Raw genomic sequence first — 27,987 nt, forward strand, 5'->3', positions numbered from 1 at the left:
GGTACCAAAAAAATAGCTGCCCAGTGGGACAGTCGTGCTTGTACCACCAGTGGTTCAAACCTCCCACCAGTGAGACATACAAATTATAGCCTCATTGTGAATGTATTAATACTGAATTATCTTAAAACATACTGGATTGGGCCGGGGATTTAGCTCAGTGGCTCCAACTCCTGCCATGCAAGTGCATGGTCCCGAGTTCGATCCCCAGTACCAAAAAAACCCAAACAAAACAAAACATATTGGATCATTTTAGATAATGGCCTAAAGTGATGAAGTGCATATATGCTAAAGCTTCTTGATCCATGGAGCAAGGTTAGGCAAATGTTGAAAGATTATCGTTTTGCAGTATTGTAACTTCTCTGTGCAAATCCACATATACTCTTAATTTTCCAAGTTCTTATTCATCTTTGTTGACTGAATATTTTTGGAAATGTATCTAAGGGACATCTTGTCCATTCCTAGTCATTTATTTAAACTTTAAGAAAAAACCCAAGTTTTTGTTAAAAAGTAGGCTGGCTTGTGATCTAGAACCTATGAAGCTTCCAAGGATTTTGAGAATTTATAAAAACCAGAGTTTCTGTGGGCTTCAGCCCTATTCTCTACTTGGGCTTTATGAGAAAGGGCAAGAGGGGATGACAGAGTGGCAATTGGTACTGTTTTTTTGAACTGGAGACACTGGCTTATGCGAGAGAAGTAGAATAGGGAAATAATTAATAGTGATTATCTTAATCATTCCTCATTGAAACACCTTCATACTTGGTGTTGAGAGCCATTCGAAGCCATGGGATGTAGGTGTTGATATTCCATCATCACCTGAATGGGAAGCAACTTCCCATTTCTAGAAGACCCACTGGGAATATTTTAGGCAAAGGAAGGAACACTCAGATTTGTTAAGATTTGGGGTTGTCTGAATAGTGCTTAGTAGGTGTCACTGCTCTCTGAAGAGTCTGCAAATCTATTGCTTTCCCTCAGGTGGGGATACAAGAAGCCCGGAAGACCAGCTGGGGAAACATAGTGAAAAACAAACATCAGGTGAGGTTTGCTTTGCTTTCCTTCCAATGTGTCTTTTTTCAGAATTGCTGCTTGAATTTCTGGTTCCTTCAGTAGGGCACTGCTTCAAGTTTTATTAATAAATAGAAAGTTTAGACAATACCATATTTATATATAAATCATTAACCACTTAGTTTAACCTGAGGGTCACTTGAGCAGCATATTTGTTTACGTACTGACTATCCCAAGTGTCAGTAGGGTAAGGTGTCATTTCAACCAGTTGATTCACTATTGAACAAATATGTTAAAATTACTGCTTTTATATTTCCAGTTGTCTTATAAAAATTAATTTAAAAATATGCAGTTTTTGGTCATCCTGTATTTAAATAATTGGACTGGTAAGTGGTTAATTGTTCATCTATCAGTAATTCTTTCTCATTAGGAATAGTAAGTATAAGGGCCAGGGATTTAGCTAAGTGGTTCTGTTGCCTGCCTAGCAAGCATAAGGTTCCGAGTTCGATCCCCCGTACCAAAAAAAAAAGGAATATTAAGTATCTTGTTTGTGCTTCACAAGGCTCCATAGCATCTCCATTCCTCTTATTTGAGATATTCATATTTTGTAACTGAAAGAGTAGATAATCTGAATGATGTCCTCTTTAGAGAACTCACTACTCCCCTTTCATTTGTAAGTCAAAATATCACAGTGCTATAATAATACTCATTATTATGGAATTGACATGTCTGTGTCTTTTAGGTCATTTACTGAAGATTTTTTAAAATAATAAAGTTGTTGACCCTAAAACCAGATAGAGAGATTTACTTAAAGTAAAATTAAATGCTGTTTACTTACATTTTTGAAAGGGATTTGATTTAGGGGTTTTGTCATTTGGAAAATTCTCCATAGGGATTTAAGTTTAAAAAGTTTAACAAAAATTCTCTTTATCCATAGTCCTTCAAGAAGAAATTTATTGTTCTGATGTTGAGCTACAAATTTTAGGAGCAGGTATTTAGTAAAATAATGATTTAAAAGTTTTAAAATTATGGGTAGTCTTCAACCCATTTGTTTTATAAGACATGGTTCATTTTTTATTTGACTAAATCAGGTGTTTCAAATGGTACATAATTCAAGAAGTAAAAAAGATACTAGTTTTCTCTCAAATGGGTCAACCTTCCAGATATTTTACGTGTGTACTGAACTCTGTCTTAATATTGTAGCTTTAAGGAGGACCTTGAATGTTCTTGAAAAATCTTACAGAAGCTTGAATTTTGTTTGATCAGTTTTATACAGTTGTAATTCTTATCTCTCTACAAGATGGATACTTTGTTTCCCTTCTCACTTCTACCTGTGGGCCTGTGATCTTTACTAACAAGTATCCTTACTGAAGTCAGTACATGGAGTGGTTTCCAGTAACCATCAGGATTGGTAGAGAATGTTACAGGCTAATTAGTGCTGAGTGAGACTGTTTAAATCTTTAGAAAAGTGTGGGTGTGGGGAAATTGAAACTGAATTTTGTGTAGAGAGCGTGCCGGTACACCTGAGTGTAAACTTGAATTAAGGAAATTGCCGTATCTCTAAAGAACTGTGGGCTTGGAACTCTTTAATGAGATTTTCTGATTTACAGGGACTATTTCCTGTATTATAGCAGCAGTTGGCTAAGATTTAAGGAAAATTAGAAATTTCTTAAAAGGTAAATTTGTGTGAAATGGTCTCCTATGCAAAGATCAGTTGTTTTCTTTTCCTAAAACACATTATTGTAAATTGACGTTAAATATATTTTCTCATTTCTTAAGATCGATTTAGGATACTTGTTTTGAAAAGTTTTGAAAACATACCATGTTTGAATTTAATATTTGTGGGGCAAAGTATGATTTTGTGGATTGCTCTGGTTGTAGAGTCAAAAGTTGTCGTCTCATTGTCATCAGCTAACTGAAAGCTCTTTTTATCCTGAGCAGATAAATGAGATAGTAGCTGTCCCTATTTCCCTTGGTGTAGGGAACAGGGGAAGGGGACGTTACCAGAACCTCTGCAGTGAGTCCTGGTCCTCCTGCGAGCCACGGCAGCACACCGCGAATTACAGGAAAGGTAGAAAAATGACACTGAGAAGAAGCTGAGCTTTGGGTCTGATCAGTGCTGCTCTGGGCAGCAAAGACAAAAGCCCCCAGCTTACCGCACCTTTTATTCAGTACATCGGGAGAAACAAACGTAACAAATGACTTGCAGAGAGTTCAGTACATCGGGAGAAACACTTGTAACAAATGACTTGCAGAGAGTTCAGTAGTTCACATTGGGATAAACAAGTTGTAACAAAAGGCTTGCAGAGAGTTCAGTACATCTTGGGTAAACAAGATGTTAACAGTCCAAGAACAATGAGGAACTGAGCAGATGTTTGTTCTCCCAGGATGTTTCTTGTCCTGGAGAATCACAGCATCACTGGATCACTGAAGTCTCAGTTGTGACTGGAGGCCAAGCTGGAGGTACTCTGTAGCTAGGCTGTAGAACTAGGCTAACCAAATGATTTTTCCCTAGAATTATGTAGCATTGCTCCCAACACCTTGGAATTGTTTTCCAAACAAATGAAACACTTATGAAAGTGCAGTTAAAAGTATTATTATTTTTTTTATTTTGGTACCAGGGATCGAACTCAGGACCTTGTGCTTTTGAGGCAGGTGGCGGAACCATTGAGCTAAATCCCTGGCCCTAAAAGTAATATTTTTAATACTGCTATGAAATATATTCTCTTCTTGTCTTGTTGAACTTTTTTTCTGATACAATGAACTAACATTTTCCTAACATTGCAGGAAATTCACAGGCAACCCCACAAGTGAAAAATTCTGAAAACAGATTATCCTAAATCCTAAATGCTTGGCAGTTATTCCCACAGCGTTTCTGTTTTGCACTTTTTCGCCTGCCTTGTACACAGTTCTCTAGGGAGTGTTACCGTAGTTGACATTACCAATAAAGAATATAGTAGTTGAATAAGCTGATGTAACTGAGTACCCTGTTTAAAATGTATCTGCTAAAGTCAGATGTACAGAATGGTAAGGAACCAAAAAGAACCAATGACTTGTGTTGATATCACATAGGCTCTGCTGAACACTTTGAAAAGAAAACAAAGAAATTAATATTCAATGTTGTTAATCTGCCTACCGAAATCCAAAGACTAGCCTCAGTAAGGCCTATAGGAAAAACGGTTCACACCAGTAGTTGCAATTTCTATTTTACTTTCTGATGCCTTATTTAGTTCTTAATATATACTTCATCTTTTTTGTGTGTGATTTAAAAGTTTGTTTTCAAATGTTGATTTCTGGATTGCTTTTATAATAATAACTCTTCCTGTATAGGTATGAAATCACCAGATGAACAACTGGTGTGTCTGCCACCCCAGGAGGCCCATCCTAACGACCCCCGGGTAATAAGTAGACAGAGAAGTTCTGATTACCAGTTTCCATCCTCTCCATTTACAGACACACTAAAGGGCACCACTGAGGATGATGTATTGACAGGTCAGATGGTGACAATGGAAGAGCAGTGTGCGTCAGCAGAGCCGTCTACAGTGAGTGAATCTACAGAGAGAACAGTGTTAGGAGAGTACAGTCTCTTTTCTAGGAAGATAGAAGAGATTTTGAAGCAAAACAATGTTTTATATATCAGTAAAATTCCTACACCTATGTTTTCAACACAAGAGAAGTTAAAACGGCTTTCTAAGTTCATATATTCTGAGACTTCCAAAGCTGGTATACAGGAATTTGTAGATGGTGTGCATGAAAAGCTAAACACTGTTATTATTAAAGCATCTTACAAGGGTGGGAATTTGCCACCAGTTAATTCTAATGATTCTGGTACTACAAAGACATTGAATCCTCTTGAAAGGCATGTTGTATCAGTTTCCTCAAGCGACTACAACAATAAACACCTCCTTGAGCCAGTTTGTAGTGATGCTTTGAAAGATGCCAACTCTCAAGAACAGCATTCCTCTTCAACGTTGGGTTTAACCGAAGGAGAAATGAACCAGCCACACCATGCTACTGAGTTAATGGTGACTTCTGATCATACAGTACCTGGTGATTCTGCCCGGGAACCAGAAGAAAAGGAAACACAATCACCCAATGATGTAAACATTTCTGCCCAACCTGCTCTTTCAAATTTCATAAGCCAGTTAGAACCTGAAGTATTTAACAGTTTGGTTAAAATCATGAAAGATGTCCAGAAAAATACTGTGAAATTTTATATTCATGAAGAAGAAGAGAGTATGCTCTGTAAAGAAATAAAGGTAACTAAACAAAAATGTAATAGTAATGCTGTATAAGCTTGTCTTGTTGGCCTGACCTCTTTAAAATGGAGTTTGTTTTTTTTAAAGTTCACTGTTTATTTTCATAATTTAGTAATTAAAATAGATTAGTAAGTTGAATTCAGAACTTGTGATCTAAATATATCAGAATTTAGAGTCTTATGTACAATTTTTAAGAGCATTTGTATATATATACTGCAAGGGGCAGGGTATGTAGCTCAGTGATACAGTGCTTGCCCAGCATGTAGAAGGCCCTGGGTTTGATCCTTAGCACTGCAAAAGAAGAAAAATCAGTCTCTGTAATACTCCAAATATCCTTAAAGTGTAGAGATTTTAAATGTTGCTTACTTGGGTTTTTAATGAAGGGAAACAAAATAAGAAAAGGTAAAGTAAGTTGTTGTGAGTCAAATAAACTGTCCAGGGAAGGCCTAATGATACATTCTTGCAGTGTTTCTTGATAACCTGTCATGACTCCCTGTGGCTTTAATTGATTTAAAAAAACACTCAGTGACCCTGAAAAACTCCCTAGTCATGAAAGATTCCTCACTGCATTTTTTTCTGTCAAAGATATAGAGTAGACTTAACATTTTAAGTGTTTATTCTAAACACCCACCTCTTTGTGTATTAAGATATAGATATGTAAAATTTGCTAACATAATTTACATGTAAGTTACAACACATTGGAACAATTATATCAGTGGTTTAGTATTATTAATTAGTGCTCACCAAATAACAAGATTTTAATTCCTTAAGGGAGTGCCTAGGCTTTTGAAATAGACACTTGTTCCCATTTATGGAATTTACTTATTATGACTAGTGTCTTCCTGTTTTGTTAGAGGAAACAGAGGGACTATAAATTAGTAACTTACAACCCAGAGTGGCCCAGAAACTCAGTACTACTGACAGGTGACTAACCCTTATGTGTCTTTGGGGATCTCTGATGTCTATGTGTGTCATGAGTTGGGTGCTCAACAAGGACCTGAAAAGCATCGGAATGAAAGAGGATTCAGAGTACTCAGTTGTGCTTCCTAACTGAGTCTTCCGGTTTTCTGGGAAGAGGAAATAAGACTTGGTTGTATTTTTGCCCTGTATGAGAGAATGTAGAACTTCTGAACAAAAATATTTCAAACATGTTTCTAAACACAGAACTCTTTGGGGGAACAGCACCACATTAATGAGGGCTGGGTGAGAAAGGTTGGGCAGACTTCTGATGTGCTTAGCATTAACTGCACCTCCCTCCATCTTTTAAAAATGTAATACCTGTGTGACATTTATATTGAAGGGAATAGGAAATACATTTCCTTATGAATGGTGCTTTGAATTCATTCTAACATAGGAACAAGTCATTTCTGTCATTACTTAATAAAGAATAATGACTTCTTTATATTACAAATTTGGTAGAAATCAGATTGGAACTTTAATTCATACTGTAACAAATATTTTGACTACAGAAGTTATTATGAAGTTTAGATTTTGATAGTCATAACATTTTTGCTGGAAAATTTCCAGTGGGTACTGCTTAGAAGAATTAAACAGTCTTATCTAAGATAAATTGCACTTGAAGCTTCTTAATGTAAAAAGACCAAAATCACAAGTAGGGGCTGTCAGACAGTAATTTACCTTTTCATTAACTAAGCTAGTCTGAGATCCCCAGAAGCTTCAGAGATTAGAGCAAAATCATTGTAGAATATGCTGCTTTAATTTAGGGATTTATATACAGAAATGTCCTCGTTGGATGTAACACTTTAGGGTGCTCTTGAAAAACAGTAGCTAGCTTGTCAAGCATGCTGGGCTTTCATTGTGGCTATCTGACCAGTAGTGCTGACCTTTAGAAAATTAATCTCCTGTATCTGTGAAATGAGGAATGTGACTTCCAGGATCCTGCAGTTTGCTTCAGGGTTCAGGAATTCTACCAGCAAGCAAAGGGCAAAAGGAACTCTTCATAGACTTAACTGCCTATGTCTTGTGAAAGATAGTACCATGTCGCTAGCATGGAGGGAGGTGTTAGATGGGACAGTTGGCTTTGTTTGAAGATATAAACTTGACAAATAGCTAATTAGTGTGAATACCATTGTACATACTAAGGCTCTATATGAACACTTCTTGAGCTGTTGTGAATTAAATGATCTTCAGTCGTCATAGAAGTTTTTTGTGACTCTGAAGAGTATTCCAGTAATATTGTTGCAAATAACTAAAGGTCTGCTTAAGGAAAGGAAGAAGAGAATGAAGGAGTGGAGTAGTTAATGATTGGGCTCTGGGTTTCCCGTAACTAAAAACTGGCTGAAGAATTTGGGCTAATCCATTGTTCTTACAGTTTTGGCACTTCACACTGGCATTTACTTGGATTTAATTGTATAGCACTCTTAACATTATGAAAGTGATTTGTGAAGCTCTGACCTTTTTGTTACTCTTCTGTTAAGAGTGGGGAGCACTGAGGTCTCCTATTTGCATAGTTAAGTTTCCTAGTTAAGTTTATCACTTTATGTTGCAATTTCTAGTGTTAAATTGATATTTGCAAAAAAGCCTTTTAATGCTGATTTAGTTGTTTTTCTTTAATAGGAATATCTTATCAAATTAGGCAATACAGAATGTCACCCGGAACAGTTTTTGGAAAGAAGATCAAAATTAGATAAACTATTGATTATTATTCAAAATGAAGACATTGCAGGTTTCATTCACAAGGTAGAATGTTAAGTCAAATTCACTACTTATTTTGATTTTTAAAACATTTTTTAATCTGATGCTGAAGTTTTTAAAATAAACTTTAAAGATAAAATTGTGTCCTTAATGTACTTTTGTTCATCATAGGTTCTCTAGTACGTAAACGTTGGTTGGTTCATGTATTGGGAAATAATCTAGAGAGTATTATTATTATTATTATTAATTTCTTTATTTTTTTGGTACTGGGGGTCGAACTCTGGACCTTGTACTTGCCAGGCAGGCGGTGGCACCACTGGGCTAAATCCCCGGCCCAGAAGCAGTATTTTTGTATGACTTTCCAGGTGAATGCACTAATCTGGATGAGCCTAATGGCATTTTTGTTGGACTTTTCTTGGAGTTTACTTCATACAAGTTCCAGTTCATTTCTTTATCCATCTTTATTTCTATTTTATTTTGGCTTTTAATAGGTACCTGGCTTGGTGACTTTAAAGACCCTCCCCTGTGTTAGTTTTGCTGGTGTTGATAGCCTGGATGATGTTAAAAATCATACATACAATGAGTTATTTGTATCTGGAGGCTTTATTGTATCTGATGAGTCAATTCTAAATCCAGAGGTTGTCACAATTGGTAAGATTATTCTTTTGAGCATATGTCCCCCCTCCCACCCACCCCTGTTGTTAGAAAACTAAAACTAGCAACTGGTACTTTTTAATGTATTATCTATTTATTCTGCCAGCCACAGATAACTAGTACATTTACATCTTTTCCTGAGGTGTTATTAGTATTGTTGTCATCAGTATTTTTTTAATGTTCAGATACATTTTCAGAGCTGTCTTTCCCTTTAGTGGAAGGTAAAAGAGAATGAAAATAGTACATAGGAAAGTAGGAGTTTCTATGTAATATGAACACTTTAATAATTCAGGTGTGGAGGATTGTTACTTATTGAACTTCATTATCTCTAACAGAGAGCCTTAAAATTTTTTTGACATTCCTTGAAGAACTTAGTACTCCAGAAGGCAAATGGCAGTGGAAAGTGCACTGTAAATTTCAGAAAAGGCTAAAGGAACTGGGCAGGTAAGATTTGGAAAATAACTCTATAATGGTTGTTTGTTTTTTTGTTTTTTTTGGTACCATGGATTGAACTCGGGACCTTGTGCTGCTTGCAAGGTAGGCTCCAGAACCACTCACTGAGCTAAATCCCCGGCCCAGTGGTTGTTGATTTTAACACAGTATTCACAAAAATTTTTCTCTTAGCCATGTTTGTAGATTATGGACATTGCTGTTTTTACAGGTGTCCATAGCCAGGTATAATAGTATAAATACTGAATTATTAGTCTTTTTAAGATGACGTGATAAATAGATGTTTGGTGAAGTTCTGTGCTATGTGTATAGGTAAAATTGGCTTAATCTGTTGTGAGTAGACTAACCAGAATTTATTTGCTTGCTTGCTTGTGGTACTTGGGAATTTACAGAGCTACATACTGAACCCTTTTTATTTTTTGAGACTAAGTTGCTAAATTGCTCAGGCTGGCTCAAACCTGCAGTTATCCTGCCCCAGCCTTCCAGAGTGTTGGCATTATATGCGTGTGCCACCACTATGCCTTTTTAAAAAACTGTATGACAACCAGATCAAGCCCTCTCGGAATAACTACCTTAGATAGCTAAGTCACATATATTTGCACAAGGGTTAGTCTCAACCTTATGAGCAGATTTGTGATGAGATTCATTTATTGTGTTATTTCTAACATCCCTGATTTGAGTTTCTCAGAGAACTAGTCACTTGAGAGGCTCCACAGTCATAGTGATCTGATGAGTCTGAGATATTATATCCTAGTAGCAAGTCCATAAAAGATAATTTATACATTAAAGGATTTCAGAAACTCTAGTTGAGAATGATGTTTTATATTGTATCAATCAGCATTTCCTAAACTTAGACCATAGAACATTTATTTCTTGTAATTGTTGACATTCCATGGTACTTGGCAGGAAATTCAGGTTTAAATAATTTCAAAGTGTTTAGGTCTTTGTAGCAATACCTTTATTTTTTTCTCTTTGTTTGTAATAATGGAGATCAAACCTAGGATAGTCCATCCCTGAGCTACTTCCTATCCCTTTTTATTTTAAGAGAAAGTCTTGGTAAATTGCCCAGACTGGCCTCAAACTCATGATCCTCCTGCCTCATTCTCCCAGGTAACTGGTATTACAGGCATGACTAACCCCGGCAATTTACTTTTTAAAAACTTAGTCATCTTTAAAGCCTGTGAAGTAGACATACAGGAAATCTTAATTTGTATTACTGTCTTTATATAAGAAATACTGAGACCCAGAAGTGTAACTTGTCTTGAGTTAGAAGAACCTTCATTTCCTAAATACCCAGTAATTTGTCACTCGTTGCCATGTGTTAGAGAAATAGCTGAATTGTGTATTTGTTGATAGTCCTTCATTAAAATTCAAAATTAATAAAACTAAAAACCATATTAGCAAGTAGAATGATTGGTTAAAATTTTAGCATAAACTGAGTAGCTTACCTTCAAGCTTTGACACATATCTCCCCTCATCCCTCCATCTTACTTAAGGGCTATTCTTTATGAAGCATCCCTGTGTCAGACACTGAACTGAGCAATGTAATCATTAGTTGCCTCAATTGAGAATTAGTGGTTTTAATCTGAAGCAAAAATTTTCATATTAAATTTTAGTGTAGATACAGATACTGAACTCTGGCTAATTTCAGGTTGAATGGTAAAGCTCTAAGTCTGTTGACACTTCTGAATGTCTATCAGAAGAAACATCTGGTTGAAATTTTGTCATACCACAGTTGTGATTCACAAACTCGAAATGCTCCAGAACTGGATTGCCTTATCAGACTTCAGGCTCAGAACATACAGCAACGACACATAGTCTTTTTAACAGGTAAAGAGAACACTCTTAAGCTTTCTGCTATGAACACAGAAATATGAATGAATGAATTAGAACTGTTAAGCTCTAATTCTGAACATGAGTAGAAAAGGATTTTGTTGAGGCTAGGAGTCAGGCATTATTATTTGTCCATGTCTACTTTCAAGTGCTTTATCATGAACCTGTTTTTTTTAATTTAGAGAAGAATATCAAGATGCTTTCCAGTTATACAGATAATGGAATAGTAGTTGCAACTGCTGAAGACTTTATGCAGAACTTTAAAAATCTTGTGGGCTATCACAACTCAATTGCAGAAGAAAGCCTTCCGTTCCTTGGTGTTAATGAGAATCTTGAGTCACAGTCAGGTAACTTTTCAGTAGTTTTTTTCATTTAAGACAGAAAAAAAGGAATGTTTTTGTCTGTTATCAAATAATGAAGTGCCTATTTTGAAGCTGCTCACCTCAGTATAAACCTTAGGGTTAGTTTCAAGGCATTTATCATTCTGAGATTAAAATGCACTAGATATATTCATCTATCACATTGTAATCAAGACAAGGTTTTAGTTATTATATATTGCTGTATGCATTTGTTTATACTATGGACTAATACTATGGATTATGCATTTTCTGAGAGTATGTAAGCTTCACTGACTGTTGTCCAACAAAGGGGTTTTATTAAGAAAAAAGTAGGAAACTGGTTATTGAGATTCAGCATTGGGCCACTAGATCTGATTTATAAAGCAATTTAATTATAATACAGTAGGGCTATTATAGCCTCAGTCTTTTGTGAGATGGCCTCTGCTTTGGTTTCAAATCTGTGTAAAATGAAAGATGTACTACTGTTTTCAGTTAAAAGCAGAGATGATCAAACATTAGATACAGCTAACCCATTTAGTAACCCAGTGAAGCTAGATGTCAGAAATTTTATTTTATATTTGTCTTGTCAAATACTGAATTACCGTATAACTTTAGATGCTGTTTTGACATTAACCCCTTTGGAGCTGGGAGTTGGGATTTCCCAACATTAAACGTGAACACATTTCGCAGAAGCTTTTAGCATCGGATTGTATGGACATTCACACCTAGTGTGAGTGTTGTGACTAAGTGAACTTGTGGCAGAAGACCAAGCTTTAAGGGATTGTGGACTTGCTGACCCTGAAGCGTTATATTGTGTGAGTAGTGTATAATTTTAAAACTTAAATAAACTGTGTATTTCAATAGAGGAGGACTTTTTGTTTTTTAAATGTAGCTCTTTTAGAAAACGATGAAAAGGATGAAGAGGATATGTCTCTGGATTCAGGGGATGAGATCTCACATATAGAAGTATGCAGCAATTCTCATTCAGAAATATTGGCGAAAGAAAACACAGGATCAAGTGGAAGAAATCAAAAAAAGAATACTCAAATTGGGTTGCAATCGTCTCTTGACGTGCAAAAAAGTTTATTAGAAGATAAGACTTCCCAAATTGATTCTGAAGAGAGCACTTCTGTTGATAGAGTCTGTCCTGAAGGAGAGAACAGCAATTCAGCAGAGCAAGATTTGTATAGCGTCTTTCAGGTTTCTCAGAGTCCATTAAATATGTCCCATCAGTTTAGTCATTTTAATGTTCTCACTCATCAGACATTTCTGGGGACATCATATCCCCTTTCATCAAGTCAGACTGAAGAAAATGAAAATTCCTTTTTATCTGCTTATACTCAATGTACATCTCCATTAGATTGGAGAAAAAAATGATTCTTCCAGGCCATGTTGAAAAAAGATACAGTAACTTTGGTTGTTGTGGACCTCTTCTGTTTAACAGTGAATTTACAGTTTATATTCTCTAAACACAAGGTTTCTTATCCTTTCTGAAATGTTTTTCTCTTATTTAAATCATGATGGCCTGTAACAGTTAAAACATCTGAAAACAAATAAATATATATATATTTCTAACATATTGTACTTGAATTATCTCATGGTGGCACTTTTTAAGTTCTACATTTGTCTGTTACCTGTACTTGAGCTTCAAATTGAAGCCTGTTTTATATGTAAAATTAGGTGTTTATAGAAAGATGGTAAAAGCAGTGGTTTTACTTTTTTTCCTGTAATGTTGGATAATACAAACTATTTTGATTTAAGCTTTTGTATAATGTTTTACACAGGTATAAGCCAGTGATGTTAATATTTATAGGAGTTTGGCTCTGTACCGCAAGATGTTTCTAACAATACCGTTTCATTTAGGTAAAAACTTATGTACATAGGACTTAATAGCAAGCAGCATTATTTTTTAATCTTATAGGCTTAGACATGTAAAAATTCACCTTATTTCAGTTTTGATCAACTTTTTGAGAGTATTTGATAATTATGATTTTCAGTGCTTCTGTAATAATTGACCAAATCAGTTTCAAAACATGGGGCTTCTGTTGTTATCAAAGGCATTAAACAATTTGGAACTTGTAGTCTTAGATGTATATTTTTGAGTGGTCTTATTTACCCTTTACTCAGCAATTTAGTGCTATAGTGAATTCACGCATAAAATGTAAGGTGGAGATAATTTCAAACCCTTACTAACCCATATCTATCGCCTCTCTTTACTAAAGTTAACTTTTATGCTTTTGAAAGTTGCATTTTCTATAGTAAAATAAAAACAGATTTTAGAGAAATGAAAAACTCCTACAGGAGCCTAAACTGAATTTGGATTATTTTTAGTAAGAGCATAGATGTAGCACAGCAGAAGAACTTTTTATGAAACGAAATGCATGATTGGTGTTAGTCATCTACATAAAAGGTATGGAAGAACGATGTTAACAAGGAAATTCAGGCTTTATTAAGGTAAGTAGAATTTTTTTTTATAGGACTTTATAAACACCCAGACTGACAGCAGAAAAAATTTTTTACGTTACTTTTTTTAAAAATGTTTTATTAAGAAAAAAGCATTTTACTATGTAATGTACAAGTTTTTAATGAGCATTTGAAAAATAAAACTAGGCTTTGAACACAGCTGATCAATGAGCACATTTTATCATTTGGAAGACAAAAATTGCTTTCTAAATTTTAAATGAATTAAAATTCTTTTCTTGATTTGCAGCTAAAGGCATGAGATTAGTTTCCAACTCCTTTTGCTTCTGGAGAAGGCCCTGAAATCACATTGATATATTAGTAAAGTATATACAGTAGCCAAATTGGAAATTCCTTATATTCTTGTCCTGTTAGTATTTAACTCAGGATAGAACTGTTATTAACTAGTTGGCCATAGCTGAAGCTTGGTCTGGAATTTTTTGGTGATTTTTTTGTACTAGACCTAATTTGGATGTTACATAGGTATTATATGTAAGATTTGGGGGGGGGGGGTACCCGGGGATCGAACTCGGGTCCTTGCACTTGTACAGCAGGTGGCAAAACCACTGAGCTAAATCCCTGGCCCCTTGTAAGATTGTTTTTACCAGTAGGGATGACTTTTAAAAACCTCCATAATGGAAAAAAAAAAAAAAAAACCTTCCCTAATGATGAGGCTTCAAGATGAAATTCCACTCCCAAGTGCTCTTAAAATGGGGATGAGATACTGAAGACTTCCTTAAAGTCCATTGTTTATTGTGACAGCACTAATCTTAGTGGCTAATGTAAGAGCTCTGCTGAAATAAGGCAAGGGTATACTGGTTTGGTGAATGTACATTATACTCCTTCCTCTCGCCTTTGGAGCTCTTTTGTGAGTTACCAAGGCTGAGTTATATGAATCTCCTGTTATCTGTAACCAGAGCTGGCACACAACCTCATTTTAATTTGTCTTCGAATGAGTAAATGGGCCAGAGTAGGGTGGTTTTTAGCAGTATAAAAGGAAAGCAACACCTGAACCAACTTTTTGGCATTGGTAAATGAGTGGATGTGAAAAGAACACATGAGTCAAAAGCTCAGGGATAGGTTTTAATGGATGCAGCCAAGTTATAATAATCTGATAAGAACAAAGTTATGAGACCAAAAAAACTGGACTGGGAGAAAAAGTCTAGCGAGTAAAGTTATGCATATAGTTTCAAAATTATAATTATTCTTTGGGACAGACAATGTTCTGTTCTAAACTGCCAACACATACATTTTAAAGAACTGTAGACCACACTGGTTAAAAACTTTTAGGGCGTAACTGGGCATTACTGATCATGTTTTGCCATTTAAATGTATGCATTTTTATTCAATAAAACTGTCTCATGATTTTATACTGAAAGACATTTTTAAAGATGGTAAGGTGAAAGCAAATTTGAGGAAAGTTCCATTTTATTTCCATTTAACTGAAGTACTTGTTCTTAAAAACTGGGATGTAAGTCACATAAAACAGCCAGTTCCCCCCATTCCACACTGAATAGTCATGTCTAGATTTGATGGAAAACTCATACCTGTCTCAATTCTGACAGTCCCTTAAGGATTGCTTGCTGTTGATCCCTGTTTTTCAGCAAGTTAGGATTAAGAAGTGGATCCTTGACAAGGTCAGAGTTGCACAGCTGTTGTTCTTGGTCACAATCTAAAGCAAGATAAAACTAAAAAAGTCACATATATTTCTAATGATGATATAAGGTGTACCTTATATGATACTTTTTAGAACTAAGTGCAGGGGTCACTTACAAATAAAATTAGGGTTGGAGGGGAGGGGTCACACTGATCTTCAATTTTTTCAGAAAGAATACATGGTTACTTACCACAAGAATTATTTTGGTACTGAGGGTCCTCAGTTGAAGGCCTAGACAATGGTGCATCTGGATCCAGGTAATAAATCTCATTTGTTCGAACGTAGGGAATAAAATGGGGCAATTCAGGCATCCCAGCTGATAATTCTGTTTGACTACTGCCTAGCATCAGACTCTCTCTTTCACAGCTACTATTTTTTAGTGGTAGGTGTAATGCAGTAGTCTGAGTCTGTTGTGTTCTGCTTTTCGTAGGTGGAACTGGTGATGATGACTGAAACCTATTTTTAAAAAAGTATAATTACAGTCTTGAGAATCTTTAATAAGAAACTGTGAGCCAAGGATTTAGCTCAGTGGCACTGCTACCTCCCTTGCAAGCACAAGGTCCTGAGTTCGATCCCCGGTACCAAAAAAAAATTGTGTATTTTAGATTAAACACATCTCTTTAATCACATTTCGACTTATTTGAAACACACCTGTACCATTTTTAGGAACATCATGTATACTAGCCCAAAGCCTCTAATTTCCTACGACAGGGCAACAGAAAAATTAATTTGAGATTTTACTAGTGCTAGGCTAAGGATATATGTACTCTAGTCTAATGGAAAAAAATAGATCCTAAAGATCAGTGTTAGCTGGGTTTAAGCTTCATGTTTCTCCTTAGATAATTCACCATAATGTCTTCATCATCTTAACTAAATTTGCTATAAGTGACATTCTGAGGCAACTCTAAACTACTGGTTTATACATGTAAGACAAAAATTTAAATTTTAATAGTTCTAAATCTCCCACTGCTTAACTGAATTTCTCATTGTCCTTATTCACTCCCCCGCCCCACCGGCCTCAAGTAGAGTGCCTACTCCATTGTAGATGCACTTGGAAAATCAACAGTTAAATCTAATAGAAAATGTCACCCACATTCCTACTTAGGCCTAGTCTAGCTAAAATGCTATATCCCCTTAAACATGTACCTTCACCAAGAAGCCATACCCTTTCATTTTACTGTCTTCATCCACTATGTGTCTAATCTCACCTTGATGTTTGAGCACATGTTTTGCAGCTCTTGTTCCACACAGAATGTACCAAGTAGCTATAGAAATAATCCACATACCTTTCCTTGCTGAATGAATGAATTTTCAGAGATGGTTCTTCCTAAAAGACGGAAACATAAAAATAGGTGTATTTTACATTTCCACAATGTCCTCAGGTACTTTTAATGGTTACTTGTTCAAATAATCTGAGGACAATATTTGAGTAACTTACTAGGTAGTAGAATCGAGTGATTTAGTATTTTTCCAGTCAGACCATAATTTGCAATTTCACTGACTATAAATAAGGGTTTTGAATGGCTATTTAGAGAAGTGCAAACTCTGTAAAGGGCCACACATGACACATTGTCAGCTTTTTGGGCCATGTGGTCTCTGCTGTATCTACTCATCTATGGTGGTACAGTATAAAGCCAGTCATAGTTAATTCATAAATGATTATGATTAGGCATAGCTATAAAACTTTATTTACAGAAATGGGCTGCAAAGTGGATTTGCCCACAGGCTATGGTTTGCTGTTAACTCTTGAAGAATGGCCTTGTCAAAACATGTATGTAGAGAATTTTGGCTTAAATTTAGAAATGTCAGGGCCAGGATTTAGTTCAGTGGTTCCACCGCCCACCTCGCCACCACAAGGTCCCAAGTTCAATCCCCGGTACCAAAAAAAAAAAAAAAAAATTTAGAAATGTCAATACATGCTTTAAAATAAGAGCTTTACCTTTTTGAAAAGATGCCACCCGATCTTTGACTCAGTTTCTTGATGGAATGACTGAAGAACTTCTGGCGAAGTGCTTCTATTTTGACAGAGGTGTTCAGGATTATTTCTCTCTACCAAATGAAGCAGTTCCATCTGCCGCCTTACCTTCTTTTCTTCTCTCTGCTTTTGAAGCTGTTTAGGGTACTTTTCTGATGCTGGAACATACCTTTTGAGAGGCTTATTTATATTCCAATCAGGCCTTTTAGGACATTTCTTTGTATGTTGTATTTGTTTCTTCTCTGTTCTTATGAAGTAATTACACTGGTCATACCAATTGTTTTCTTTTTCTAAGTTGGCTCCTTTATCCTCACCAAGTTCTTGCTTGTCTTTGTTAAACTGACCATTAAATTCTACAGAAATCTCGGGAGATGAACAATATATAACTTCCGTCTCTATTATTGGTCCACAGTGTGGTTCTGTACTGGTGAATATTCCTGTATTTAAGTCATCTAAAAAAAGTTTCAAATGATTATTTTTTTAAAAAGTGTATATGCTACAATTTTAATCATTTTATACTAAAGTCATTAAATAATTTCATTAGTTACCACCCTCTTAAGACTTCAGAAGTGAAACTATATACCTATTTAACAGCTAACTCCCCATTCCCCTCCCCCCTCTGCTGGAAACCACCATTCTACTTTGTGTCTTTATAAACTGACTTATTGTAGAAACCTCAGATAAATGGAGTTCTGTTTGCTTTGTGACTTGCTTATTCACTTAGCATAGAGTAAGTACTCAAAGGTCATCCATGTTGTACATAAGAGAACTTCATAATGCTAGTATTTCATTGATTAGTACATACCACATTTTATCTGTACGGACAGATTGCTTCCACCTATGAGTTTGTAAATGTTGTTGCTGTAAACACAGGTGTCCAAGTATATCTTTGAGATCTTACTTAGTACTTTGGGATATATACCATTATATAATTGCTGGATGATATGGTAATTCTATTTTTAATTTTTTAAAGAAAGGCCATACTGTTTTCTATAGCAGCTGCACCATTTTACATTTCAACCAGTCGTATACAAAGGTTCCATTTTCTCCAAAACTTCCATTTTAATAATTTTGAAGCATGTATTTCAGTAGCACCAAGCAGATCCACAATGCTATATAGCCACTATCACCATCCACTTCACATGATGTGGCTAATCTGGTGTTTTATTGACATAAAGCCCAAAACTAACTGGCAGAAAGCAGTGGAATGTTAGGATTTCCTTAAGACATTTTGAATTTGAGGCTACCCAACTACAGAGTGAACAATATTATTTCCTAACTTATGGCTGATGAAATTGGTTTTTGTTTCTAAGTTACTATCATATCCCCAAGAGCCACAAGTTTTGACAAGGTCAACTGATAATGAAGTTATTTAAAAGAAAGAAAAGCTGAGTGCAGTAGAGTATGTATGCCAGTAGTCCCCGCTACTCAGAAAGTCAAGGCAGGATCAAATGAGCCCAAAAGTTTCAGACCAGGGGCCGGGAATTAAGCTCAGTGGTTTCGCTGCCTGCTGCGCAGGCACAAGGACCCGAGTTTGATTCCCTAGTACCAAAAAAAAAAAGTTTGAGACCAGCTTGGGCAATGTAGCCAGATTCTACTCCTATGCTATGAAAAATTTCTAAAAATGGGAAGGGCTAAAAACTTCCCAAATGGATTGAAGGAATTTGGGGATATGTCTAGCGACAAAATTGTGAAACATGAAAATTGCGCTGACTTTGATATATAAATCCCAACCCTGCCCCCTTTTTTCTAATAAAAAGAAAACAGTACATTTGTGCAAAAAAAAAAAAAATAAGCACAGAGACCTATTATAATGATACCCAACATAGATATTGCCGTATTACCTTAGGAAAAGCTTAAAACCATTTGCACATATAAAGAAGCTCAATATTATCAGTTACTAGGAAAATGTAAATCAACACCACATAAGATACCGTCTTAAAAACCTCTGTTGGCAAGGAGATGGAGAAATCAGCAACCTCAAACAGTATTTGTGGGAATGTAAAATGATACAGTTGTTTTGGAGGATAGTTTGGTAGTTCCTCAAAATTAAAGTTACCAACTCACCAATTCTCCCAAGAGAACTGCAAATATGTATGAGTATTCGTAGCAGCATATAACTTGGAAGTAAATGTCCATGAACAAACAAAATGTGGGATATTATTCAACAATAAAAAGGAATCAAATACTAATAAGAGAATTTATACTACATCAAGAATGAACCTTAGAACAGCATGCTGAAGTCAGAGAAGCCAGAGATAAAAGGCCACATATGGCAGTATTCCATTTACACAAAATATCCAGAATAGGCAAATATTCCAAGACAGAACATGAATTGGAGAAGAAAGGGGAAATAGAAAATGGCTAATGGGTTACTAGGTTTCTTCTGAGTGATGAAAAGTTTCTAGAATTGATTGTGGTTACAAAATGCACAAGTATGAATATCCTAAACTGAATTTTACCCTTTAAAAGGGTACATTTTATAGTGATTTATATCTTAAAGCCTATGAAAATTAAAAACAGATGATTTATTTTCTTTAAAACTTCAAATTTCTTTAACTTTTAAATTTTAAGTGGAACATCATGCTAATTGCTTTGTGACTTTAATTTCCAAATTTAAAATCTAATCAGAATTACTACAAGCCAGGGATTTAGCTCAGTGGTTATGCCACCTGCCTTACAAGCTCAAGGTCCTGAGTTCAATCCCTGGTACCCCCAAAAAAAAAAAAAAAAAGAATTACTATGTGAATACCTGTTTGCACACCGGTGTCCTTTTTGGGAGAAGTCGTAGTAGAACTGATATATCTATTTGTTTTACCACCAGCTTCATCAAAGTCATATCTTGAATTTGAAATGTTAGTGGATGCATTATATTCCACATGTACCTTATCAACTGGCAAGGAGAAATACATTATCTCAAAACAGCACTCCAGGATTATTAGTAATAGAAATTGGGTATAAGGAGTTGGGGATTCAGCTAAATGGTAACATCTGTCTAGCACACATGAGGGTCCTGGGTTCAATTCTCAGCACTGCAAAAAAATTCTTTTAAAGAATTATGTATAGCAATAAGTAAACCCAAGACTCAATTTAATCAGAATCAGTACTACAATAAACATTAAGAAAGATTAGCATAAATTTTCCTGCAAAAAGTTGCTTGTATTCTTATCCTTCACTAAATTTAGGAAGATAACTTAGTAATTATTTTCTTAATAAAAATGAGAAAGTGCACCTTTTACCTGTGTCACAGGATTACTATAATGTGAAAAATATAACATTCTACTTTTAAGGCAATTTCTACTATTTTAAAAGTTAGTTTAAGATCTGAAATACCTTTAAAAATATTTAGTTAGGTGTATTCAGGTGCATTATTTGTAATAAAAATAGGCAAATATTTAAAATCATCTGCAAAAAGTATTACAAATAAAATTCTGCTTAATTACCACCAAGATTTTTAACCAATCTGGAAGTGTCATGTCCCTTTTGATCCAGTTCTCGGATTCTTTGTTCTTGTTTCAGTCTTTGAGCCAGCTCCTGTGCTCTCTGCATTGCCTGGAATAGCTCATTTGTCTTGAGAGTCATGATTTCCTATCAATATTGACATGTACAAAGTTATTAAAAACAACTATCAAACTTCTTACAGCACTGACTAGTCTCTCTCAGTAGTATGTTCTAACCTTTTCCAGTACCTTGTCAGGTACTGTCTAAATACTGAAGTTTAACAGTTAATGGGGCCCTTACGGAGCTCACATTTATTTATTTATTTTTTAGTACCAGAGATCGAACTCGGGTCCTCGAGCTTTGCAGCAGGCGGCAAAACCACTGAGCTAAATCCCCAGCCTCATGTTTATGTTTTGAGATGGGGTCTCATTGTGTTGTCCAGGCTGGGCTCTAACCTGTGATCCTGGCCTCCCCAGTACCTGGGATTACAGGTGTGTGCCATCATTCCTGGCTGCAACTTACATTTTAATACATTTTTCTACCACCATATTAAATCACAAACATAAGAACTTTTTATCAATTTAAAGTTTACCCATACATAATGTTTTCAAAGTTTCAAAAAGTGATGGTCAATCTTATAATTCTACTAAGATTACAAGTAAATAATAAAAAGCAAAACACAAGTGTTTATGGTCACTTACAATGCAAGCAAATGATACTTTTGATTTTCTCATATGTATATATATATGTACTCAAAGAAATTGGAACCCAGACCCTATCCACCTTTGTCAGTCAATTTTGGAGTAGAAGGTATAAAGTAGGAAAAAGCAAAAAGTGCACTTTGTGTTTTTCCAGTTTTTGTTTTTGCGGTACAGGATATTGAACCTAGGGCCTTCATGCTGAACTATATCCACTTACTTATTTTTTCTTTAGTCAACTTCTTGCTAAATCACCCTGCCTGAACTCAAACTTGTGATCCTCCTGCTTCAGCCTTTCAGACTGCTGTGACTATAGCCATGTGCCACCACACTCACCTGTGTTCTACTCTCTTAAACCTTTAAATCGATGGCAGTTGAATGTCACTGCTCCGTCAGGCTCACTCAAATATGGCACTTGCTACCACCCAAACCATCCTATCTGAATCGCTAAATAAAGGGGTTCTCTTGGCCAACCAGTTACCTATTCTATTTTTTTTTTTTTTTTTTTTTTTGGTACTAGGGATTGAACTCAGGTCCTTGCACTTGCGCAGCCGGCGGCGAAACCACTGAGCTAAATCCTCGGCCCCAGATACCTATTCTAATTAAAAAGGCTATTACTTAGCACAGAGGAAATCACTAACACAGCAATGAACTATATATATTATCAATCTCAAGCACTCTGTAAAAATATGCTTCAGGGCTGGACATGGAACACACTTAATAATCCTAGCACTCTGGCAGGCCGGCAGGAGGATCACAAATTTGAGCCCAGCCTGGGCAATTTAGTGACTTAGCAAGACCCTATCCCAAAATAAAAATAAAAGGGATGTAGCTCAATGTGAAGACCCCAAGTTCAATTTCCAGTACAGCCAGAAAAGAAAGGATTCTATTTATAGGTGGATATGAATAGAAAGGCCAATCACTTCTTTTACAGCTGCAATTAATAATCATGCTCAGAAATAAAGCATACATCTAGTATCTAGGATATCAAAATCAACCATGAGGTAACTTTAACTTTGAGCTATAACTGATCCTGACCTCCCACTTATCAGAAAATGCCAAAGCAGTACAGCATTTGAGAACTATATTGTGAAATAATGAAATTTTCTCAAGCTCCTTCAAACATAGCTTTAATGTCTCCACAAATAGCTTCACAATTTCAAACTGCATAAAAATGTTGAGCTTCTCACTGCCCTCAAAAATGAGTTTTTATTCTAAAATGTTAAGTGAAAATATAAAGACCTACTTCCTTTTGTTTTTGCTTAAGTATATCTTCTTCATTCTGTTTCTGCATCTCTTCTTGTTCCCGTGTCAAGCGACGTTCCTCTTCCTGCTCTTCCTTCTTTCTTTTCTCTTCCTCCAATTGCTTCCTCTTGCGTTTCTCTTCCACCTGAGCAGTGATTGCTTTCTATCATAAATAATCACATAAATCATTGCCACAAAAACCTGTGAAGCATTTGTTTTGGTTTCAGAATAAAGTTTCATCAGTACTGTATACAGGAAATACTATGTATGTGTAAAGTTAAAAATATCAAATTCTGTAATGTATTTCTCCCATCTTCAAGTTCTACACGCTTTTTTGCTTCAATCCCAGGAAGGCTACTAGGAAAACTGACAGAAATATTCTCATTACTTAGCATAACAACTGGTAAATGGCAGATGGTATATGAACTGTTCAACGAATGCAGTAAGAGTGAAACATTGTGCTGAATTATTCATGTATCAGAAGTTATAGTTACAGAATTATTCAGCTAGGGACATGCCTATTTCCCAACTACACTGGAAGATGAAGTGGGAGGCTCACTTGAGCCCAGAACTTAGAAGACATCACCTGGGCAACATAGCAAGTCCCCTCCATCTCAAAAAACAAAAGAAAATGAAAGAAAATTTTGATTTCAGAAAAGAGAGAACAAGGCTGAAATAGTTCAGTTGGGAGAGCATTAGACTGAAGAAAAGGGAGAACTAAAAAAGGCAACAAAAAGTGATTCAGACATTTAAGTCTCTTTAGTGTATTAGACTAAAATTGGGAGAGTTTTAATCTTAGATGCTTATATTACTTTCTGGATTTCTTAATCATAATTCTGCTTCAAATCCCTATATTAATCCCTTTCAAAGAACTAATTATTAACCCGAACAGAACTGAAGAAAGAAATCGATGAAGAAATACCTAACACTAGCTGGGTGTAGTAGCACATGCCTGTAATTCCAGCACTTGCAAGGCTTAGGCAGGAGGATCACTCCGAGCTCAAGGCCAGCATGGGCTACGTAGTGAGTTAAAGATCAGCTTGAACCACATAGTGAGAACCTGTCTCAAAAAACAAAACAAAAAATATCCTAACAGTAACAATCTAAAACAGTACAAATTCTTTTAAGACAGTCCTCATTTAATGACCAAGTCCAGTTCCTGTAACTAGATCATTAAAATTAGTCACTAAATGAGGAATTGAATATAATATGTATGTTACAATATTCAAACAGAGAAATGGTCAACAGAAGCTTCAACTTCGTGACTTTGCTTTTATTTTTGCATAACTCTTACATGCAGTATTATAATACATAACAGAACACAAAACTACAGTATTGTACTCTACAATCAGCAAAAATTACAATACGGTAAACAAGGTGTACTGTTCCAAAAAAAAGACATCGAGGTTCTATAAACAAGATGTACAGAACTGTACCAGTGTGTGTGGGGGCCCATGTCATGAGTCCAAGTTGTGGGTCATTAAGCCCAAACTGGCTCAGTCATAAGTCTGAAAAGTGGTTTAAGTAAGTCATTGAGGAATATCTGTATACCACACACAAAAAACACACACACAAATTGCACACTGAGCTACATCCCCAGCCCTTTTAAAAATCTTTAAATTTTATTTTGAGACATGGTCTTGCTAAGTCACTAAGTAGCTCAGGCTGAGTTTGAACTTGTAATCCTCTTGCTTGAGTGGTGGGATTACAGACATGTACCATCATGCCTGATTTACAGCTTATATATAAAGACTTTCTCTACTGGAAGGCAGGCAGTTGTAGTGTATGTCTGGTTCTTTGCGTAAGCTTAATTGTAATTTCATGTCAACTGGGACAGGGATTGGGTTCTCATAGGATGGAACAGGGCCTCTACTATAAGAGTACACCAGAATTTTAATTTCGATCTACTTAGATATATGTTGGCCATGACTATTATTTAATTTTTTTTTTTTTTTTTTTTTTGGTACTGGGGATTAAACTCGGGTCCTGGCGCTTGCACAGCAAGCGGCGAAACCACTGAGCTAAATCCCCAGCCCATGACTATTATTTATTAAGGCAAAGACCAACATTTTACTGTGCAATACCTGATGTTCTAACTGTTTTTGTCGTCGTCTGTCCCGTTCTTCAATCTGTGCCGGGTCCAACAGAGCAGTCATAGAACGAAGAAAGCTGACAATATATATTAAATATTCAGAACTCCAAAAAAGGTAGCTTTAGATACATCTGCTAATCATTTCTATTTCAAAGAAAAATACCAGACCTAAAGCCAATTAGACACTGTCTTGAAAATCAGTAAGTGAAGAATGAACTTACTTTGTTTTCTGACTGTTTGCCACAGCCACATCCCTAACAGGCTTTGCTACCTGCTCCTCCTCTGAAGGTTCAAGCTGGCTTCCAATTGTAGGTGTAGAAACGCTGCCAAAATCAGCCAGCTCCCGAGTATCAGGAGAGACACTGAAGTACTCTGGTTGGTTGTGTGTTGATTGAGATTGAGAGGACAGCTGAGATTGAGAACCAGGATGACTCTTGAATGAATCAAAATGCACTGCCCATCTGTCATGTTCTTTGTCCTAATTGTGCCAAACAGAATTGCTAAGAAATTTTCCAATTATTCACATAGAATCCTAGATGACAAACATGATTTCTAAATGTCACTGCTAAGCAGAATAAACATCATAAAAATTAAAACAATTGTATTGTTTTCATTTCCTTGTATATTTGGACAACTACCTTAGAAAATGTAAGAAATTCAAATTAAGACATTTCTAAAAATTATAAGAAATATGTAAAATCACACTAAATACATTCAATGAAAAGAGGTCAATGGCAAGTGTAGAATTTAAATACTCTGATCTAGTCAAGTAGTTTTAAAATATCTGTAAGCTTGTATGATCAAAGACAAATTAATCTTTTCCCTTATAGCCACAAAAGCTGTTATCTTTGAATATGTAAATCTTTCCTCTTTTTCTTTGCTGTCATCTTCTATGTGTTCATTCAACTCCAGCAATATTGCTTCCTAAACAACTATCAAACCACCTGAAGTTCAATTCTCTTAACTACTTTATAGTTGGAAAACTTGCCAGTCATTTAAATTGATTTATCCCAGTAAGGCATTTATTTCTAGAATAACTTTCAAGAATTTTACTATACTATTAAGATATATTGTAAGACCCATCCATATTTTAAACATGTACTTAGTAGAGGGATATGATATCCAAGTATAAGGAAAAGAAGTATTTCATTTAATTCTCCATTTCAAGCAGTCTATAAAAATTCAGGTTTGGGAAATAAGTGGTGACCTTGAAAATACAGCAAAATCTCCCTCACTCAAGACACCATACACCTGCCCACTTTGACTACCTGGCAGGCAGAAAAGGCCTGGGTGATGAGGATCCAGGACACAGAACAGGATCTTCCAAGATGAACAGCAAAACAGGAATGGAAATCACCTTTAAAAATTAATTTAGGAGTATGGTCATTTTGGCAATATTCATTCTGCCTGTCCAGGAGCAGGGAACATTTCTTGATGTCCTCTTCAATCTCCTTTTTCAGAGTACTGTAGTTTTCTTTGTAAAGGTGTTTTGCTTCGCTGAGTAGGTTAATTCCTAGGTATTTCATTTGTCTTGAAGCTACTATGAATGGCATCATTTTCATAATTCCTTCTCATCCCATTTGCTGTTACTGTACACAAATGCTGATTTCTGCGAGTTAATCTTGTATCCTGCTACACTGCTGAAATTATTAATTCTAAGAGTTTTTCGGTGGGGTTCTTTGGGTCTGCTGTGTCTGTATCATGTCATCTACAAATAATCTGATGTCTTCCTTTCTTGTATGTATCTCTTTTCTTTCTCTTGCCTAATTGCTCTAATGTTTCAAGTACTATATTGAATAGAAGAGGTGATAGTGGATATCCTAAGAACACTTAGAACTTACCTTTAAAACCTCACTAGATTTATGTAATGAAAACCCATCAGCCTGGGCCACCATAAGCTGACAAGGAGACTGACACAACATTTGAAGAACGAGCAAAAGTCTTAAAAAAAAAAACAAGGGTACTTTTTCTCTACCTCAAATTAAAAACATAGAATTTAAACATCACAAGGCACTACCCAAAAGGTACTTGATATATACTTATGTTTGATACATACATGCTCATGGTTGATGTGATAACTGTGTCACGGATATCACATGGTTAGTGGCAGAGTTTTATGCCATTTTAAAAACTGCAACTCTCCTTTATAGAAGCCTAAAGGAGGTGCTGGGGGCCTCTACACTCACCTACTAACATGAGAAAGCAAGTTATAGAATGCAAATATAAACTAGTTCAGATCATAATTAAATTTAAAATACTATATTAAAACACTGTATGAAAAGTTTTGTTTGGTGCAGTACTGAGGATCAAACCCAAGGCCTTCCTACTGAACTACATTTCCAGCCCTTTTAAAATTTTCTATCGTTTCAGATTTTAACTAGTGCGATACAGAAGGCCTTTTTAAATATTTTTCTCACTTTTTTTTTTTTTTTTTGAGACAAGGTCTCACTTAAGTTGCTGAGGCTGGGCTTGAACTTGCAGTTCTCCTGTTTCAGCCTCCTACAGTGCTGGGATCGCAGTCATGTGCTACCATGCCAAGCTGTAAGGGTTTGTTTTTAGTAAATGAGCTTTTAAAATGAGCTTTGTAATGTGGATACTCTAGCACAGTGGTGGGGAACCTATGGCACTTGTGCCACAATGGGCTGCTTTTATCACTGGAAGCTCTAAAAGGTTCGCCATCACTGCTCTAGCATGTTTTGTTTTTTTTTTGGTACCGGGGATCAAACTCAGGACCTTGTGCTTGCGAGGCAGTTGCCAGAACCAGAGCTAAATCCCTGGTGCTACAGCATTTTAAAAATCGTAAATAACATGTGTTATTTTAAGATGTGTTAAGACAAACAATACACTTGATTTCGACATACCCTAAATTGGTCAAGAATCTGAAGTTTTTCCAATGTTATTTTATCATTTTCAGATTTTTTCCAAGAATTATTCTGTTTTTCAGAAGCTTCTTTCTCTTTCTTCTTTAAAGCAACCTGTTCATCTGTAAATAATGTCCTTTTTTAAAAAATGTACAAAAACTGTAAGAAAAGAATCATGTAAACAAATTGTGACCTTCTTAAAGAGTGTGTAGATTCCAATATAGATTTAATAAAAACTGTTTTTTAGGGATATTAACTCGGAAAGTAGAGAAGAATTTGGGAAATGAAATAAAACAATCAAAACCAAATTTAAATACAGCACAAATGGATATAAGAACTTTTATTTTTATTACCACAATTAATAATA

The 27,987-nt window shown here is 35.7% G+C and overlaps 2 protein-coding genes across 16 annotated transcripts in view; one reads left to right on the forward strand and one right to left on the reverse strand.

Annotated features, from left to right (window-relative positions):
* Nucleotides 1-12,766, forward strand: part of Tasor (transcription activation suppressor) — a 49,431-nt gene extending 36,665 nt beyond the window's left edge. Inside the window, exons 17-24 of one of the 6 annotated variants that reach the window (XM_087181495.1) lie at nucleotides 973-1,032; nucleotides 4,333-5,261; nucleotides 7,839-7,961; nucleotides 8,408-8,567; nucleotides 8,906-9,014; nucleotides 10,672-10,850; nucleotides 11,036-11,200; nucleotides 11,807-12,766. In XM_087181495.1, coding sequence (XP_087037621.1) covers nucleotides 973-1,032; nucleotides 4,333-5,261; nucleotides 7,839-7,961; nucleotides 8,408-8,567; nucleotides 8,906-9,014; nucleotides 10,672-10,850; nucleotides 11,036-11,200; nucleotides 11,807-11,862 — 1,781 coding nt within the window. In that variant the 3' untranslated portion in view covers nucleotides 11,863-12,766. Of the gene's footprint in view, nucleotides 1-972; nucleotides 1,033-4,332; nucleotides 5,262-7,838; nucleotides 7,962-8,407; nucleotides 8,568-8,905; nucleotides 9,108-10,671; nucleotides 10,851-11,035; nucleotides 11,201-11,806 lie in introns of those variants that run through there. The other 5 variants (XM_087181492.1, XM_087181493.1, XM_087181496.1 and 2 more) reach the window with 5 other exon arrangements.
* The window catches only part of Ccdc66 (coiled-coil domain containing 66), a 33,252-nt gene continuing 17,504 nt past the window's right edge, over nucleotides 12,240-27,987 (reverse strand). For 5 of the 10 annotated variants that reach the window (XM_021244077.2, XM_013065411.3, XM_021244075.2 and 2 more), the window contains 11 exons: nucleotides 27,621-27,742; nucleotides 24,981-25,237; nucleotides 24,752-24,836; nucleotides 22,669-22,830; nucleotides 20,727-20,871; nucleotides 20,036-20,176; nucleotides 17,248-17,735; nucleotides 16,595-16,635; nucleotides 15,499-15,764; nucleotides 15,199-15,323; nucleotides 12,240-13,950 (listed from right to left, as the gene is read on the reverse strand). In XM_021244077.2, coding sequence (XP_021099736.2) covers nucleotides 13,861-13,950; nucleotides 15,199-15,323; nucleotides 15,499-15,764; nucleotides 16,595-16,635; nucleotides 17,248-17,735; nucleotides 20,036-20,176; nucleotides 20,727-20,871; nucleotides 22,669-22,830; nucleotides 24,752-24,836; nucleotides 24,981-25,237; nucleotides 27,621-27,742 — 1,922 coding nt within the window. In that variant the 3' untranslated portion in view covers nucleotides 12,240-13,860. Of the gene's footprint in view, nucleotides 13,951-14,721; nucleotides 15,324-15,498; nucleotides 15,765-16,594; nucleotides 16,636-17,247; nucleotides 17,736-20,035; nucleotides 20,177-20,726; nucleotides 20,872-22,668; nucleotides 22,831-24,751; nucleotides 24,837-24,980; nucleotides 25,238-27,620; nucleotides 27,743-27,987 lie in introns of those variants that run through there. The other 5 variants (XM_021244074.2, XM_013065412.3, XR_015439181.1 and 2 more) reach the window with 5 other exon arrangements.

Source organism: Heterocephalus glaber, unplaced genomic scaffold (genome assembly GCF_053883595.1).
Source record: "Heterocephalus glaber isolate CG9 unplaced genomic scaffold, H.glaber_assembly_v1.0 deba00001472, whole genome shotgun sequence".
Taxonomy (NCBI): Eukaryota; Metazoa; Chordata; class Mammalia; order Rodentia; family Bathyergidae; genus Heterocephalus; species Heterocephalus glaber.